General features: G+C 39.8%; 1 protein-coding gene across 1 annotated transcript in view; it reads left to right on the top strand.

Annotated features, from left to right (window-relative positions):
- Window positions 1–16,668, top strand: part of SRBD1 (S1 RNA binding domain 1) — a 227,048-nt gene that overhangs the window by 117,738 nt on the left and 92,642 nt on the right. Inside the window, exon 17 of the mRNA XM_073339107.1 lies at window positions 12,380–12,471. Within this exon, the coding sequence (XP_073195208.1) occupies window positions 12,380–12,471 (92 nt within the window). The remainder of the gene's footprint in view (window positions 1–12,379; window positions 12,472–16,668) is intronic.

Raw genomic sequence — 16,668 nt, 5'->3', positions numbered from 1 at the left:
CTGACTTTCTTGGTTTCCTCTTAATTTATTGTAAATATTTCAACAACATTAAAGAATGTGAGAAAATTCTTAAATATCTCCAATATTTGAGGTCTGAGTTATTCTAAAAGGTCCCAAGATTAACAAAATAAATAAAATTAGGCATAAATGATATACACCTCAATTTGAAATTCCTTTAAGCGTAATGCTTCCACTCATTCTATATATGCACATCCAAGTGCTGTTGCAGGGCATAGCTTAAAAACCCCTTAACAAGGATGTCAGAAAACTGCAAGACAGACATACTCTCCGACTGAATGTTATTTTTAGATTTGCCACCTCAAGTGATTTGAGGATTTGATCCAAATTCATATTCGGGTTTAACTACCAAATACAGTCCTGGTGTAAACATGCCCCACTCCATTGGCTTCTGGGCCTCCCTATGCTTGGGCTGAATTAGGCTCTAGAAAGACAGGTTGTCTCTCCAGTATGTCACCAGCCTGACCTGGAGTTTAGTTTGGGGGGTGTGTGTATTGCATATAATAGTACATTTATTTTGTTTGCCAGATGTTAACTCTGTTTTCAAGAGGAAATTCAAAAGAAGTTGCCTTTATTTGAAAGGGCATGTTTGTTTCAAAATTAGATGGCTAAATAGTAAAATTTATATTGATTTTGAGTAACTGTGTTTTGAGTAATTCAGTTTTAAATTGTTCATACGACTTAATGCCAGGTGGGTGTTGTGTAGATGTTGTGCTTTCCCCACCTTTCTCAATAACTAATTGTTTATGTGAAAAGAGAGGCTGGCATGTTTTTTTTTTTCTTGCATATTCTGGGCTCAGATAATTTACTTTACTTTATATCTACCATGATGCTTCTGTTTGTAGTGAAAGCTTCCAATTACATGCTGTTTTAGGAGAATTCATAAACATATCAAGCAAGAATTGATCAGCTTTCAAATTCTCTCTATTTTCCTGTTAAAACTTGTTGATAACATTTATCAAGGAATTCACTGAAATCAGTCGTCTCTTCGTAGGCACGCAGAATGAATATATTTTGAAACTGTAACATTCTTTTCTCTAATGCAGCATAATTTTTTTTATTATATTTGTTAATATATTTAGTATATTTGTTAATTAATATTTACAGGGTTTAATATACAGAATGTTCAAAGATGTTGATCGATCTCAAGCTGCAGATTTAAATCTGGATGAAGAAAATATTGGAGTAGCCTGAAAGTGCCTTCTCCTCATAGGGAGGGCTGTTTATTTTCAAGCATTAAAAGGAGTGAGTGAGTGAGCGACAGGGGGTTATTTTAAAACATTTTGCTCTCTGTTTCAAATATGCTTTTAAAATTACAACACAAACTTGAGTGTCTGAAAGCAGTTATCACAAGGGCAGAGGTACATTTAGAAAAACATTAGCAAGTTTAGCGTTCTGAAGAGTAGACAGAGACTTCAGTTCCCAACCCCTAGCCAAAGGAGGTTGAGCATGTCAGATGAAGGTCATATGTCTGTAGTCTCTAGAGCCTGAGAAGGGAGCCTGATGAGTGCATTGTACTGACTGCAGACTCTGCCAGTTAATGGAGTGGCACGTTGACTTTGTCAGGAGATGAAGTGCTTTAGCAGTCTAAGGCAAGCAAGGTCAAGTAAGGAGGGAGGCAGACATTAGATATAGCAGCATGTGCATACACATTCCATTTGTACATGAAGATGATGCAGACCTGAAATTGCTGAAATAATTTTGACTGGAAAATGTAGGTTATGAGGGAGGGACCACTCAGGCATTACTTGTGCACCCAAAGCTTTCTGTAAAGCCAGGAAATGATTTAGATTTGCAAACAATGCAGGGGTAGTCCATTTTGGCCTTAATGATATTTTTACAAAAGGCGAACACTCTGGGCCATATCCTGCTCTGTTACATTAGCAGTAATTCAGACTAATTCCAGTTACTTCACTGGAGTCCCTGCAAGTTTGCATGTTTGTAAAGGAGGCCAGAATCTCGGCTCTTTATGTGCAACACATGAATGCTTTTGCTCTTTAAAAGGAAAATACACACTATCGTTAAACCATTTAAAAAGACTGTTGGAATTTGCAAAACAAAGTGAGGGGTTTGTGAGGGTGACAATATTGATTATTCAGGACCTTCCAGTTAACAAGTTGTAACAATAAGATGAAAGTTTATAGTTGCTTCATTATTGTACAAAACAAAGAATGGGAAAATTGAGTTTTAGAAGTGGCAGTGAATATATATTTGAACTGTGAATTTATTTTACAAAAATAGTATTCGGCCACAGTCTTGCAATTTGGGAAAACTTAGACCTCTGCATCTGAGCAGAGCCCTGTTGACTTCAATGTGTGGGCACATAGGGACAGTCCAGGATTTGTATTTTTCAGGATCATGCCCTTCATTAGCTTGAAAGATTTATTTTTGCAGCTTTTAGAAAGTCTGTCTGAGATCACTCTTTATTAACAATTGTAACATTATACACTGATTAGGTGAGCAAGATAACTTCTGTGACGAAGTGGGAATGTTCTTAATGTTTTCTCTGAATACTGTGTGGATGACTCAGTTTCCCCTATGCAGTTCTTAAGTATCTAGGTGGTGGGATAAGGGTGTATGATTGTTGCAGAGCCCTAGAGGGCAGGTGTGTGCAGGGGTCTGCACAGAAAATGACCAACACCCTGTCTGCTGGCAACTGATGGCCTGGGCCCCTCCTCTGCAAAGGTGCCAACTGAAGGTGTTGGAGAGCAAAGAGATCAGGTGACCTCCTGGCCCGGAAAAGAGACAAAGGCTGGAGGAGGAGCTGGGGGGAGACTGCTGGAGAGAGTTTTTCAGTTTAGAGCTGGCTGGGGAAATGGAGGGAGGGCCAGTTGGGGCTCTGGCCTCTCTGCCCTCCATGGTGAAATGGAGGAGGGCCAGATGGGGCTCTGGCCTCCCTGCTCCCGCCCCCCCCCCCCCCCGATGGACCTGACTGAGGGGTCCTGGTCTCTGTACCTACAAGCTCCATTTTAGACAATGTTCCAGTCGTCTAATAAACCTTCTGTTTTACTGGCTGGCTGAGAGTCACGTCTGACTGCGGAATCGGGGTGCAGGACCCTCTGGCTTCCCCAGGAGCCCCACCTGTGTGGACTCGCTGTGGGAAGTTCACGGTGGGGCAGGGGATGCTAAATGCTCCAAGGTCAGATCCAGGAAGGTCGAAACTGGGTAAGCTTCTTGCCCAGGAGATAGTATGCTCACAGAGAGGAGGCTTCCCCAGAGTCCTGACTGGCTTCGTAGGGAGTAGTTCCAGAGCATCACCAAGTGACTCCGTGAAAACTTCCTGCAGTGTGGTATCAGGTGGCTAAAGTATCTTGCAGCAAAGAATAAAAATATTAACATTACTTAAAATCTTTTGCTATAAGGGGAAGAATAGAGAAACCATTAGCCCCAAAATTATGGCAAAAGATACCTAATAATATTAATGTAGCCCTATATGTTATACCCAGAACCCAAGCCAATATATGTACAAATAATCTCAAAATGGTCAGAGTAATTTTTAAGAATTGTTATAGTGGATGGTTCTGTAAAATCAGACTTGTGTTGAAACACACCATAGTATAATTTTTAGTATTTGGAATATAAACTGACAAATGACGTGAGGAAAGAACTGTCTGTAGATATGTTTCAGAGTAACAGCTGTGTTAGTCTGTATTCGCAAAAAGAAAAGGAGTACTTGTGGCACCTTAGAGACTAACCAATTTATTTGAGCATAAGCTTTCATGAGCTACAGCTCACTTCATCGAATGCATACTGTGGAAAGTGTAGAAGATCTTTTTATACACATAAAGCATGAAAAAATACCTCCTCCCACCCCACTCTCCTGCTGGTAATAGCTTATCTCAAGTGATCACTCTCCTTACAATGTGTATGATAATCAAGGTGGGCCATTTCCAGCACAAATCCAGGGTTTAACAAGAACGTCTGGGGGGGGGGGGCGGGGGAGAGGTAGGAAAAAACAAGGGGAAATAGGCTACCTTGCATAATGACTTAGCTACTCCCAGTCTCTATTCAAGCCTAAGTTAATTGTATACAATTTGCAAATAATTCCAATTCAACAGTTTCTCTCTGGAGTCTGGACTTGAAGTTTTTTTGTTGTAATATAGCAACTTTCATGTCTGTAATTGCGTGACCAGAGAGATTGAAGTGTTCTCCAACTGGCTTATGAATGTTATAATTCTTGACATCTGATTTGTGTCCATTTATTCCTTTACGTAGAGACTGTCCAGTTTGACCAATGTACATGGCAGAGGGGCATTGCTGGCACATGATGGCATATATCACATTGGTGGATGTGCAGGTGAACGAGCCTCTGATAGTGTGGCTGATGTTATTAGGCCCTGTGATGGTGTCCCCTGAATAGATATGTGGGCACAGTTGGCACGGGCTTTGTTGCAAGGATAGGTTCCTGGGTTAGTGGTTCTGTTGTGTGGTATGTGGTTGCTGGTGAGTACTTGCTTCAGTTGGGGGGCTGTCTGTAGGCAAGGACTGGCCTGTCTCCCAAGATTTGTGAGAGTGTTGGGTCATCCTTCAGGATAGGTTGTAGATCCTTGATAATGCGTTGGAAGGGTTTTAGTTGGGGGCTGAAGGTGACGGCTAGTGGCGTTCTGTTATTTTCTTTTGTTATGCCTGTCCTGTAGTAGGTGACTTCTGGGAACTCTTCTGGCTCTATCAATCTGTTTCTTCACTTCCACAGGTGGGTATTGTACTTGTAAGAATGTAACCTATTTCCCCTTGTTTTTTCCTACATCCTCCCCCCCCCCCCCCCCCGATGTTCTTGTTAAACCCTGGATTTGTGCTGGAAATGGCCCACCTTGATTATCATACACATTGTAAGGAGAGTGATCACTTGAGATAAGCTATTACCAGCAGGAGAGTGGGGTGGGAGGAGGTATTTTTTCATGCTTTATGTGTATAAAAAGATCTTCTACACTTCCCACAGTATGCATCTGATGAAGTGAGCTGTAGCTCACGAAAGCTTATGCTCAAATAAATTGGTTAGTCTCTAAGGTGCCACAAGTACTCCTTTTCTTTTTGTCTGTAGATATGTAGAGATCAAGATAATAACCAGTTAACAGAGCTCCACCAAAGAATTAAATCTGCACTGTGTTTCGATTTACGATTCCTTCAGGTGGTAAATGATAATCCTTTCTGGCTCTGAGGCCAAGGATGCTGCAGCTGTATTTTCCAAAGAAATAAAGTGAATCCGTACATGTTCATGGGACGTTCAAAGAATTCTGTTTGGTGTAGTGGGGCTTTACCCTCAGGTTACCTTCTGGTGGATTTAAGAAAGCATATCGATACATTATCTTTCATCAAATCATTCAGTCCTTGACACTTGTTTGATTCTGATAACTTTCCAATCTGATAGACTGTGGTGGTGGTTGTTGAAGTGTTTGAACACTGATTGGTCAGTTTCCCTAGTAATAATGATGGGTGATGCATCATTTCTACATTCTGCAGGTTTTGCACATCTGTTGTTGCTTGCATTCTTTATATTGACAATGAATGATCTGAATCACATCTATTGAGTCGAATGCTACCTTTTACAGTAAATTTTTCCTGTAATGGTGCTAGTGAATACATAGATGGATACAAATACTTACAAGTTAATGCATCACTTTGAATTATAATTATTGTGAGGAGAATTTCAGGTACTGTGTCTGCTCTGACAATGAGTTAAATGAAGAGGTTGGTCAGTCAAGGGTTTTTTTTTATGGCTGTTTGTAGCTTAACTGAGCTGAGGTATCTGAGGATTCTTACTGCATATTATTTATGTGTGTTTTGAAGCTGCTGGACACAAATACGTAGGAAAAAGAATCTTAATTTAAAAGACTGATATTTATTACAGGTTTCAGAGTAGCAGCCGTGTTAGTCTGTATTGGCAAAAAGAAAAGGAGTACTTTGTGGCACCTTAGAGACTAACCAATTTATTTGAGCATAAGCTTTCGTGAGCTACAGCTCACTTCATCAGATGCATCCGATGAAGTGAGCTGTAGCTCACAAACGCTTATGCTCAAATAAATTGGTTAGTTTCTGAGGTGCCACAAGTACTCCTTTTCTTTTTGTTAATATTTATTACTTTGTCTCATTTATTTTGCAGATGTAATTTTGCTTGTGCAAATAATTTCTCCTGCATTTTTGCACACATTTAGATGTCAGATTATCTGATCATAGTCAGCTAACTCGTTTTTAGATATCTGTATCAACAGTCACATTTGATGATGCGAAGCTATAGATTGTCTTGAGGTCTGTTTCCAAATTTAGCCTTCAGTGTGTGATGCAAGTTTATTACTATTTCTTTTTCTACATTTTTATTTCTGTTGAATTATAATATACTCTGTTCTCCGTTCTCTCATTCTAATGCTGTATATGGACGCTGCTGCATCTCTCCTCCCACCTGTACTCAAGGATTCTCATATGAGGAACTCATAATCTGGTTCTGTTTTCTTGTTTGTGTATTTATTTATTTCTCTGCATGTGTTATTTTTGGCTAAGGGAAGTACCTGCTGAAGCGGATCAGGAAGTGATCGCATCATCACTTCCTTTGTTATATTCTCTTAAAGGAGGGCACATATCACCCTTCCATACTACCCATGCATATTCAAGACGTTGCACCAGATGTCAATGGGATTGTACAGGTGTGACTGAGGACAGGATTTGGACTGTGACTTTGGCCTGACAAGTGACCTTCTAATGCAGCACAAAAAAAGAAAGATTTAATATAAGTAATCTTTTGCTGTGCAGTATGTAACAGTTAATGAAAACAGAATGAAAAATAAACAGCATGTAGTTTCAAATTTAACAGTAAAAGCTGGATAAAAACCTTTTCTTCTATAAAACAAGATAAATGCAGGCTTTAAAATATTCATGATGCTGAAATGTCCTAAATCTACACACTATTAAAATGCTGAATAATAATTTGATATTTTAGTTTGATTGAAGCACAGACCTAAAATTTTGTATGTTTCCAGGCTAAATTACACTTGTCTTTGTATTATTCAACAAACACATGTTAATAGATTTTTCTTGCACAACATGTCTTTATTTTCCTTTTCTGCTTGGGCAATATCACTGGCCTGAGAGACAGTGAATTTATTATTTGAATTTAATTTCACAGTCTCTCTGACTTAACAGTCTGCTTCTATCCTTTCTGGATTTTCCATTCCTGGAGTTCCATTATTTTTGTGTCCTGTATAATTAAACCACTTCTTAGCTAGTAACATTACTCAATCAATGTGGTTTCAGCTCTTTGCAGAGGTCTCGCCTGCTGCTGCTGCCAGAAGATAAATGAAGAACTTATGTGATAGTTTAATAGTTTCCCAGACAGTCTCAGAAGTGTAATAATTAATCATTATACTTTTTGATTTTAAAAATTAAATTATGCAACCTTCAGCATCAAAACATTGTTTTGTGACCACATCATTTTTACTCAAAGGCAAAACTACTATTGACTATATTGGGGCAAGGATTTCAAATGTATAAAGGCATCTTTTTGATTCTGGCGTTCTTTGTCCCGTTATTGTTTTATAAGTAGTAATATTTTTATAAGGCAAATACAAGGAATTGTATTTATGCACAGAAGCTCTGCCACATCAGTGTGAGACGATCGTTGCAATTAGGATGGGAAAATCCTTCTTTGAGGCTGAATATACAGATGTCCCCCTTATTTTATAGATTATGAATCCAGTATTGCATTTGATCTTAGGCAAAAGACTAGAGTGTAATACAGTGTTAATAAACGTAATTGAGATTTGTGGAAGTATTATAAAGTGATATCAATTTTTGTCAATTCTAAAAGTATAAATACAGATATGTATTATTTTGACATGTATGGTATGGACGGTTAAGCATATTGGGTAAAATTTTGAAAAGTGCCTAAGTCCTATTGCCTTTCAATGAGATTTAGCCATCTACGTCACTTAAGTGCTTTTGAAAACTTTACTGTCTATATGCACAAATGTGGGTGAAGTAGTAATTAAGTAGAAGAGCTATATGATAAAATAATTTTGAGTTTGGAGCAAATTTAACTTTGGATTCATATGTGTTAATTTCCCCCTATTCCTTTTATTTCCTTGAAAATTAACAAGAAGAGAAAATGTGAGTGTTGTAGTAGAATATTTTTATTAGACCTCTAAGTGAAATGTGTCCATCATTTTTGTGAAAGTGACCAGTACAATTATGTCTGCCAGAGTTAGATAGGCTTTCCCATTTATTTAGAATGTAGTAAGCAATGTCTCTAACAAAAGAAATAGAACACCACTAGGTGGTGCTAGTGCAATACATTTAAAGAGCAATCCTGGTTGTAACATTTAAAATGCATCTTTTTTAATATCACAGATGAGACCTGACCACCACACAAGGCTTTATGTACTAAGCAATAAGCAATAATAGTGGTGTAGTTAATAAACATAATGTGAAGGATTATGTAGTGGGTAATTTGTGTCCAAGTGAGCTGCAGATGTGTATATTTAGTAACTTTAAAAAGTTGAGTAGGGATATGGAAAAAATCTCTAGGATGGATTATTGGCAGTGGGCAGGCATATTCTATAAACTTTAGGCATCTTTTTGTTGATGCAACCATTAGGAAGCAGTATATTGTGATAGTACATATAAGGCCTGCCACTTTCCACACTCTGGGTATCCTTGGCTACTGTTTGTTATTTATATATTATTTATTACAATGTATTAGTTATCAATATGCAATTATTTTCTATTGATTATATAGTTGCTATTTTTTACTGTCCAAAAATGGTGGGTATTCATAAATGCCCAGGAAAAAATGATATCCTGTTGTTTTGTCCATTATTTTTAAGCAAAATACAAAAATAAAAAAATTTAATTAAAAAAATAATTAAAAAAAACCCAACAAACCCAAATATTAGACAGTGCAGCTTTTAATAATGGGTAAAATAAAATTTAAAAATTGGCCTGTTTTAAAAGTGATTTGAAAGTCCATCTTATGTAGCATTTAGGCTCTTCTGAAAATTTTACCAATTACCCCTTTTTTCTTGAAAAATTTTGTGAAACATAAGCTTCCTCTGGTGGACATAAGAGTTAAAAAACGATATGGATCAAATTCAGCAGAGAGTAAGCAAATATGATTCCTGCTGAAGTCTCCAGGAATTATACCTGCTTATGCCAGGTCTGAATTTGACCCTAGATGCTCTGAGGAATGTAAAGATATACACTTGCTATTGGACAGCAGAGCAATTAACTTAAACTGGGATAAAAAGCCAAACAAAACTCTTTTGCTTGCTATAGTAGTACTTTTGTGATCAAGATAAAGTATATTAAGGTGTATATGTTAGCCTCACTTGGGTGACCACTTTGCTGCAACTAAAACCAAACAAAATAAAACCAAATGGGTACTAATAAGTCTGGTTCATCTATTCTCAATCAAGGTTTTACAATCATGTTTTGGAATTGCTTTTCTGGATAATTTGTTTTGTGTCTGGATTTTCCAGTCTCAGTTATGAATGCCAGTTGTCTGGGGTGTTTTTGTGTTGGGTGGAAGCTCAGCTGCCTTTGGAATCTCAGACCCTGGGTGCCCAATGGGGATCACTGCATGCATACGAAAACATCTTTGTGCATGCAAATCTCATAAAAATGATATGTGCTTTACCTGAGTGCATTCCATTTTTTTTCTACTTAAAAACATGTTGTAGGACATTTCAGTTTTCTGTGAATGGAGTATAAAATTCCTTATGCTTCAGAAAAGCAAATGTGCTCTTTCAGTTGTTGTTTCCTAAGTTTTACTTTTGTTTACTCTTTAGTTTGTGAATTTTTGAACCATCTAACTTAAAACTAGGAGTGATTTTTTTCCCAAGTGCACATTGGAACCACAGTGAGTTCACCTGGACTAGTAAAATAACATTTTGAGGTGTATCAATAAACCATTAAGTGTCCTTGAATTCCTAGTCAAGTCACTTTTAGTTCTTTCACTGTACAGCATGTTGAAAGAGACCAGGTAATAAACTATGTGCAGTAATGAATCTTATGGTACGCTGCATCATGGTAAAATGTGTGCAAAACATGTGTTTTGTCTCGGGATACATACGTAGGAATGTATTAAATGTAGACATTATATACACGCTTTATTCTGGATCTGTTAAAGAACAGCAACTGAAGAGAAGTTAGTTTAAAGCTGTTGATGTATGAGGTTTTTGGGAAGCCTTTTTTTTTTCCACGAAGAAAGAGAGCTTGCTAGATGCTATAGTTAAAGTATATTGTTTAAATTGTTCATGTTCTATTGTATGTTTTTTGAGCCTACCAGTTAATCAGAAATATCAATTAGATAAGACTTCTGTCAAAGTCTTCATTTTTCAACAGTTTTTTTATGAGATGACCATTACTCAGAATTTAGTATCTCTGATTTTGTCAGTTGTTCCCTATTATGGATGTTAGCTGGGCTGCATTGCATATGCAGTGCATACTCAAGCAATGTCTGTAATGAGTCTTTAGAAAAATGTGTAAATGGTTTCATTTTCCTTACCTTATTCAGACCAATGGCCAAATTCTCCTCTGTTACATCAGTAAATCCGAAGTCAGTAGCGTCATCCTGGATTTACACTAGTATAACTGAGTACAGAATCTGGTCCTCTGTATTTTTTTTGTAAGATCCAACCTGTTCGTTGAAAAAAATGAACCATTTATTAGAGGCTCCAGCAACTGTACGTTCTGACCCATGTGTAATAAACACTTTACACTGTTCCAGTTTTGTTTGAATAGAAAATATTAAAGCAAAAGTGTGACAGTTTTCTATCAGTCCTATATATCTATACAGGGGAGAAAACCTTACTGTCCACAGCAACATTGTGATTTGTATCTTTATATTGTCAAAATCTTTTAGCAATGAATGAGGAAATGTATTTTATATGCTTTCTGTGCTGATCTTTCCCTTAGCCTTTGCAATTTGGTATTAGTAATTTAACGTTACTTCTGTAAGTGTGGCTCTGATAGCTTGTGGGGGAGATAGCAGTGAAAAAACAAAATGGAATAGTAAAAGTATGTCTAAAATGGGTAGCACTTTGTTACAGTATTATATACTGGTACGGTGTCTTAAATATCAAGGATGAAATCCTGGTCCCATTGAAGTCAATGGAGTTTACAGTGGTGCCAAGATTTCACCCTAAACGTACTTCTGAGCATATATTGCTCTATATGTATTTGCTTTGTATTGTTTATCCTGGATGAAATCAGGGATGCTATTTTTATTATTTGAAATTGTGATATAATTTGAAGCGGTTTTTGATCATCATTACTAAATTAGACTGACAATTGACAACTGTAGTTTACAGTTACTTATCGTTGCCAACACACTGGTAGGATACTAAACTTTGTATATCTCAAAGTATATAGAAGTTCAGTTGCACTGAATAGTCTAAGGAGTTTACTTTGGATGAATCTGTGTTATATACAAGGCTATGATTTAGTCACGGCTATTTTTAGTAAAAGTCATGGACAGGTCACGGGCAATAAAAAGACATGGCCCGTAACCTGTCCATGACTTGTACTATAAATACCCCTAACTAAATCCTAGGTGCTAGTGGGGGGAGCACTCCGGCAGACACTGCTGCTGCTCCTTGGGGCCGGGAGGAAGGGACATGCTCCGGCGGACGCTGCTGTTCCATGGGGAGGTGGTAGTCCTGGGCCTCACTGCTGCTCCTGGGGGATTGGGGGCGGCCCAGGGCCCTGGTGCTGCTCCTGGACTGCTGCTCTGGGGCAGCACCCAGGTTCCAGCTGCCTCGAGCTGCCCGACAGCAGCTGGTGTGGCTGGTCCCGGGACCGCCCAAGCAGCTTGGGCAGCCCTGGGGTCAGCCACCCTGGCCGCTGCAGAAGTCATGGAGGTTCCAGAAAGTCACAGAATTCGTGACTTCCGTGACCTCTGTGAAAGACTCGTAGCCTTAGTTATATATGCTATTCTAAATGTGTGTACAGAAGATAAGTAGTCCAATTAAATTACCAGCTAGTATTTTTTGTTTGGGGAAATCTGACTTTCTGATTGGTCACAAATGAATAGTGTCTCGCCCATTTTTCAACATCACAGAGTTCTGTAGAGGTTGGCGTGATGGGCAGTGTGTCCTCAGAGGCCCACCACTGAAAGAGCAGAGGTGTTACAGGCCAGGCAATGAGTAGGCGCACTTGCAGAACTGGAAGTGCTTTCACAGTATCTGTACTGTTGTCTCACTTTGGCCAATGATATTTGTCCTTCACTTTTATTAGCCTTCAGTTCATCCAGAATGTTTTAAAAATGTGTTTTAAAAATTTCTAAAAATACAAAAAAAATCACTTCTTAATTAAGTGAAGTCTTGTCTATCTCAAGTTGATTTTGTTTTTAACTATTTACTATTCTGTTTCGTAGCATTGTCAGTGAAGCGGGAGCATCTATCTACAGTGTTAGTCCAGAAGCTTCTAAAGAGATGCCAGACCTAGATCCTAACCTAAGAAGTGCAGGTATGAAATCTAAGTAATAGTTTTATTATTCATATAATTCAGTTGGTATTATATGTAATATTCAGTACAGTAATAAAAAGAGGCCCATAAGTACAAGGGGAGGAGATAGACTGAAGAAAGCGCTTTTGACCTGTGACTCTTTACTTTTGGTTGTTTGGTTTCTTAGTTGTAATGTTGGATTAACCTTATCTAGTATGGAGTTTGGAATGTGTTCGAAGAACTGGATATCTGACTATCCATCTGACCACACTGCCTTCTATCTAGCCCTGTTAAGGCTCTGAGCTGACGTGTCTCATGAATATGTTGGGTCTTGTGGACTTCTGGGGCTAAACAAGATCCAGAAAATTGCCTAAACCTTTGCCTGAACAACAGGATGTTTGCACTCTTCTATGAACTAACCCTCATCTTTCTCACTTCTCACACACGTGCATATATGTACGTATGTGTCTATAATTTATATTTTGCCCAGAATGTGGTCACTTTTTAGTGTGCTCTTCCAGTAACGGCACATGGTCTTTTAAGTAGAAATAGTTTGTTTTAGAGATGTAAAAATGATTACTACAGTGCAAATGCCACTGTAGTGTAAAGTAGGCCAGGTGCATACTCAGCTCATTGGAGCCACTGATGGTATTAAAATGTGTGTTGTTTGATTATGGGATACTTTGCCAAGGTATAACTTCCACTGATTGCGGTGGGACCAGTATTTAAAATGCAGATTCCAGCTCTTCAGGGGACAGAGATACAGGGGCAGAATGAGGTTGTTTTTAAGGCCGTCAAGCGATTAAAAACATTAATCACAATTAATCGTGCAGTTAAACAATAGAATACAATTTATTTAAATCTCTTTGGATGTTTTCTACATTTTCAAATATATTGATTTCAGTTACAACACAATACAAAGTGTATGGTGCTCACTTTATATTTATTTTTGATTACAAGTATTTACACTGAAAAAACCCCAAAATCAATAGTATTTTTCAATTGACCTAATACAAGTACTGTAGTACAATCTCTTTATCATGAAAGTTGAAGTTACAAATGTAGAATTATGTACAAAAAATAACTGCATTCAAAATAAAACAATGTAAAACTTTAGAGCCTACAAGTCCACTCAGACCTACTTCAGCCAGTCGCTCAGACAAATAAGTTTGTTTACATTTGCAGGAGACAATGCTGCCTGCTTCTTGTTTACAATGTCACCTGAAAGTGAGAACAGGCGTTCACATAGCACTGTTGTAGTCGGCGTCACAAGATACTGACATGCCAGATGCACTAAAGATTCATATGTCCCTTCATGCTTCAACCACCATTCCAGAAGACATGCGTCCATGCTGTCGATGGGTTTTGCTTGATAACGATCCAAAGCAGGGCCCATGTTCATTTTTATCATCTGAGTCAGATGCCACCAGCAGAAGGTGGATTTTCTTTTTTGGTGGTTCGGGTTCTGTAGTTTCCGCATCGGAGTGTTGCTCTTAAGACTTCTGAAGCATGCTCCACACCTCATCCCTCTTAGATTTTGGACAGGACTTCAGATTCTTAAACCTTGGGTCGAGAGCTGTAGCTATTTTTAGAAATGTCACATTGGTACCTTCTTTGCGTTTTGTCAAATCGTCTGTGAAAATGTTCTTAAAACGACCATGTGCTTTATTGTCATCCGAGACTGCTATAACATGAAATATATAGCAGAATGCGTGTAAAACGGCAGGAGACGTACAATTCTCCCCCAAGGAGTTCAGTCACAAATTTAATTAACACTTTTTTTTTTAACGAGCATCATCAGCATGGAAGCATGTCCTCTGGAATGGTGGCTGAAGCATGAAGGGGCATACAAATGTTTAGCACAGAGGTGGGCAAACTACGGCCCACGGACCACATCCGGCCCGTGTGACCCTCCTGCCCGGTCCTTGAGCTCCTGGCCGGGGAGGCTCGCCCCCGGCCCCTCCCCCGCAGCCTCAGCATGCTGCTGTTGCAGACCTGACTGGCCTGACCCGGTGCTCTGCACGGTTCAGCTGTAGTGCCGCCAGCCACCGGTGCTCCAGGCAGCGCGGTCAGGGGACGGGGGGTTGGATAGAGGGCAGGGGAGTTCAGGGGTGTGGTCAGGGGTCGGTGGTGTGGATAGGGGTCGGGGCGGTCAGAGGGCGGAGAACAGGGGGGTTGGATGGGTCAGGAGTCCTGGGGGGGCCGTCAGGGGACGAGAAGCTGGAGGGGGGTCGGATAGGAGGTAGGAGCCGGGTCACCCCTGTCTGTTTGGGGAGAGACCCTCCCCTAACCGGTCCTCCATACAATTTTGGAAACCTGATGTGGCCCTCAGGCCAAAAATTTTTCTTGCCCCTGGTTTACATATCTAGCTTGTAAATACTTTGCAATGCCGGATACAAAACTGCCATGTGAACACCTGTTCTCACTTTTAGTTGACATTATAAATAAGAAGCAGGCAGCGTTATCTCCTGTAAATGTAAATAAATTTGTCTGTGTGATTGGCTGAACAAGAAATAGGCCTGAGTGGACTTGTAGGCACTAAAGATTTACATTGTTTTGTTTCTGAGTGCAGTTATGTAACAAAAAAGAAGCTACATTTGTAAGTTACACTTTCACAATAAAGAGATTGCACAACAGTACTTGTATGAGGTGAATTGGATAAGACTATTTCTTTTATCATTTTTTACAATGCAAATATTTGTAATCAAAAATAATAATATAAAGTGAGCACCTTTGTATTCTGTGTTGTAATAGAAATCAATATATTTGAAAATGTAGAAAAAATCCAAAAATATTTTAATAAATTTCAGTTGGTATTCTATTGTTTATCAGTGCGATTAATCACAATTAATTTGTTTGAGTTAATCACATGAGTTAACTGCGATTAATCGACAGCCCTAGTTGTTTTCTATGACTCTGTGTTTCCATTTTCATAATTTGTAAATTCTTCTTCTAGTGCTTGCTCATATTGATTCCATTCCAGGTCTGCGTGCACCCACATGCGCGTTCGTCGGAGATTTTTGCATTAGTAGTGGTAGCCGTAGGGTCGGCTGTGGTGCCCCCTTGAGTGCTGCGCTCATGCGTCGGTATATTAGGTGCCGCTAGCCCTACACCCTCTCAGTTTTTTCTTACCACCCGTGATGGCTAGTTGGAGCACCTCCTCCCTGCCTACCAAGGGCTGGCGGTTTCATCTCTACTGTAGTCGATCCTTAGGCCTTGTAAATAGTTTGTTTATAGTAGTTAGTGTTTAAGTAGTTGTTAAGTAGTGTAGTTAGAAGTTAGAGTCCCAAAGGACTTAGGGTATGGCTACACTTGCAGATGTAGAGCGTTTTGAGTTACACCAGCCTTCGTAGAGCACAGTAGGGAAAACCCTGCAGTCTGTCCACACTGACAGCTTCAAGCACACTGGCATGGCCACATTTGCGGCACTTGCAGTGGCATTATGGGCAGCTATCCCAGCATTCAAGTGGCTGCAACGTGCTTTTCAGATGGGAGGTGGAGTGTGACAAGGAGTGTGTTGTGTGTATGTGGGAGGAGAGAGAGTGGTTTTTTGTGGGGCTGAGAGCATGTCAGCCTGCTGTCTTGTAAGTTCAGACAGCAGCAGACCCCTCTTTACCCCCCCCCCCCGCCTCTCTCTCACGCACACAGCATTCCACACGAATGGCTGCTTTGTCTCGGAGCAGATAAGCAGCCGGCTGTCAGAAATGGCACTTTCAAAGGGCGTTTCCGCATTCCTACAGCTGATTCCAACCAATGACAAGAGTGGCCAATTGACTTAAGGTGATTATGGGACGTTTCTGGAGGCTGATCAGAGCTCAGTAAAGCAACATCTTGTTCACACTGGTGCTGTGGTGCTCCAGCGAGGGCGCAACAAACGTTATTCCACTCACCGAGGTGGAGTACCAGCAGCGCTGTAGCCGCGGCGTCAGAGCGCTCTACGTGCCTTGCCAGCGTGGACGGGTAGTGAGCTAGTGCGCCTGGGGCTCCTTTATTGCGCTGTAGCTTGCAAGTGTAGCCAAGCCCTCTGCCCCAGGTGGGGCATACCCCGGTCTCAGGTTTTAAGCCCTGCTCTGCCTGTAGCAGGTCTACGCCTGTTAGAGACTGCCGTAGCAGCTGCCTGAAATGCCTGGGGGAATGGCATATGAAGGTCAAGTGTCGCATCTGTAAGAACTTTTGATCCAGGACTCAGAAAGAGCACGACATCCATCTGAGGGCCTT

The sequence above is a fragment of the Lepidochelys kempii genome, chromosome 3 (assembly GCF_965140265.1).
Source record: "Lepidochelys kempii isolate rLepKem1 chromosome 3, rLepKem1.hap2, whole genome shotgun sequence".
Lineage (NCBI taxonomy): Eukaryota > Metazoa > Chordata > Testudines > Cheloniidae > Lepidochelys > Lepidochelys kempii.
This window is presented reverse-complemented; position numbering and strand designations above follow the sequence as displayed.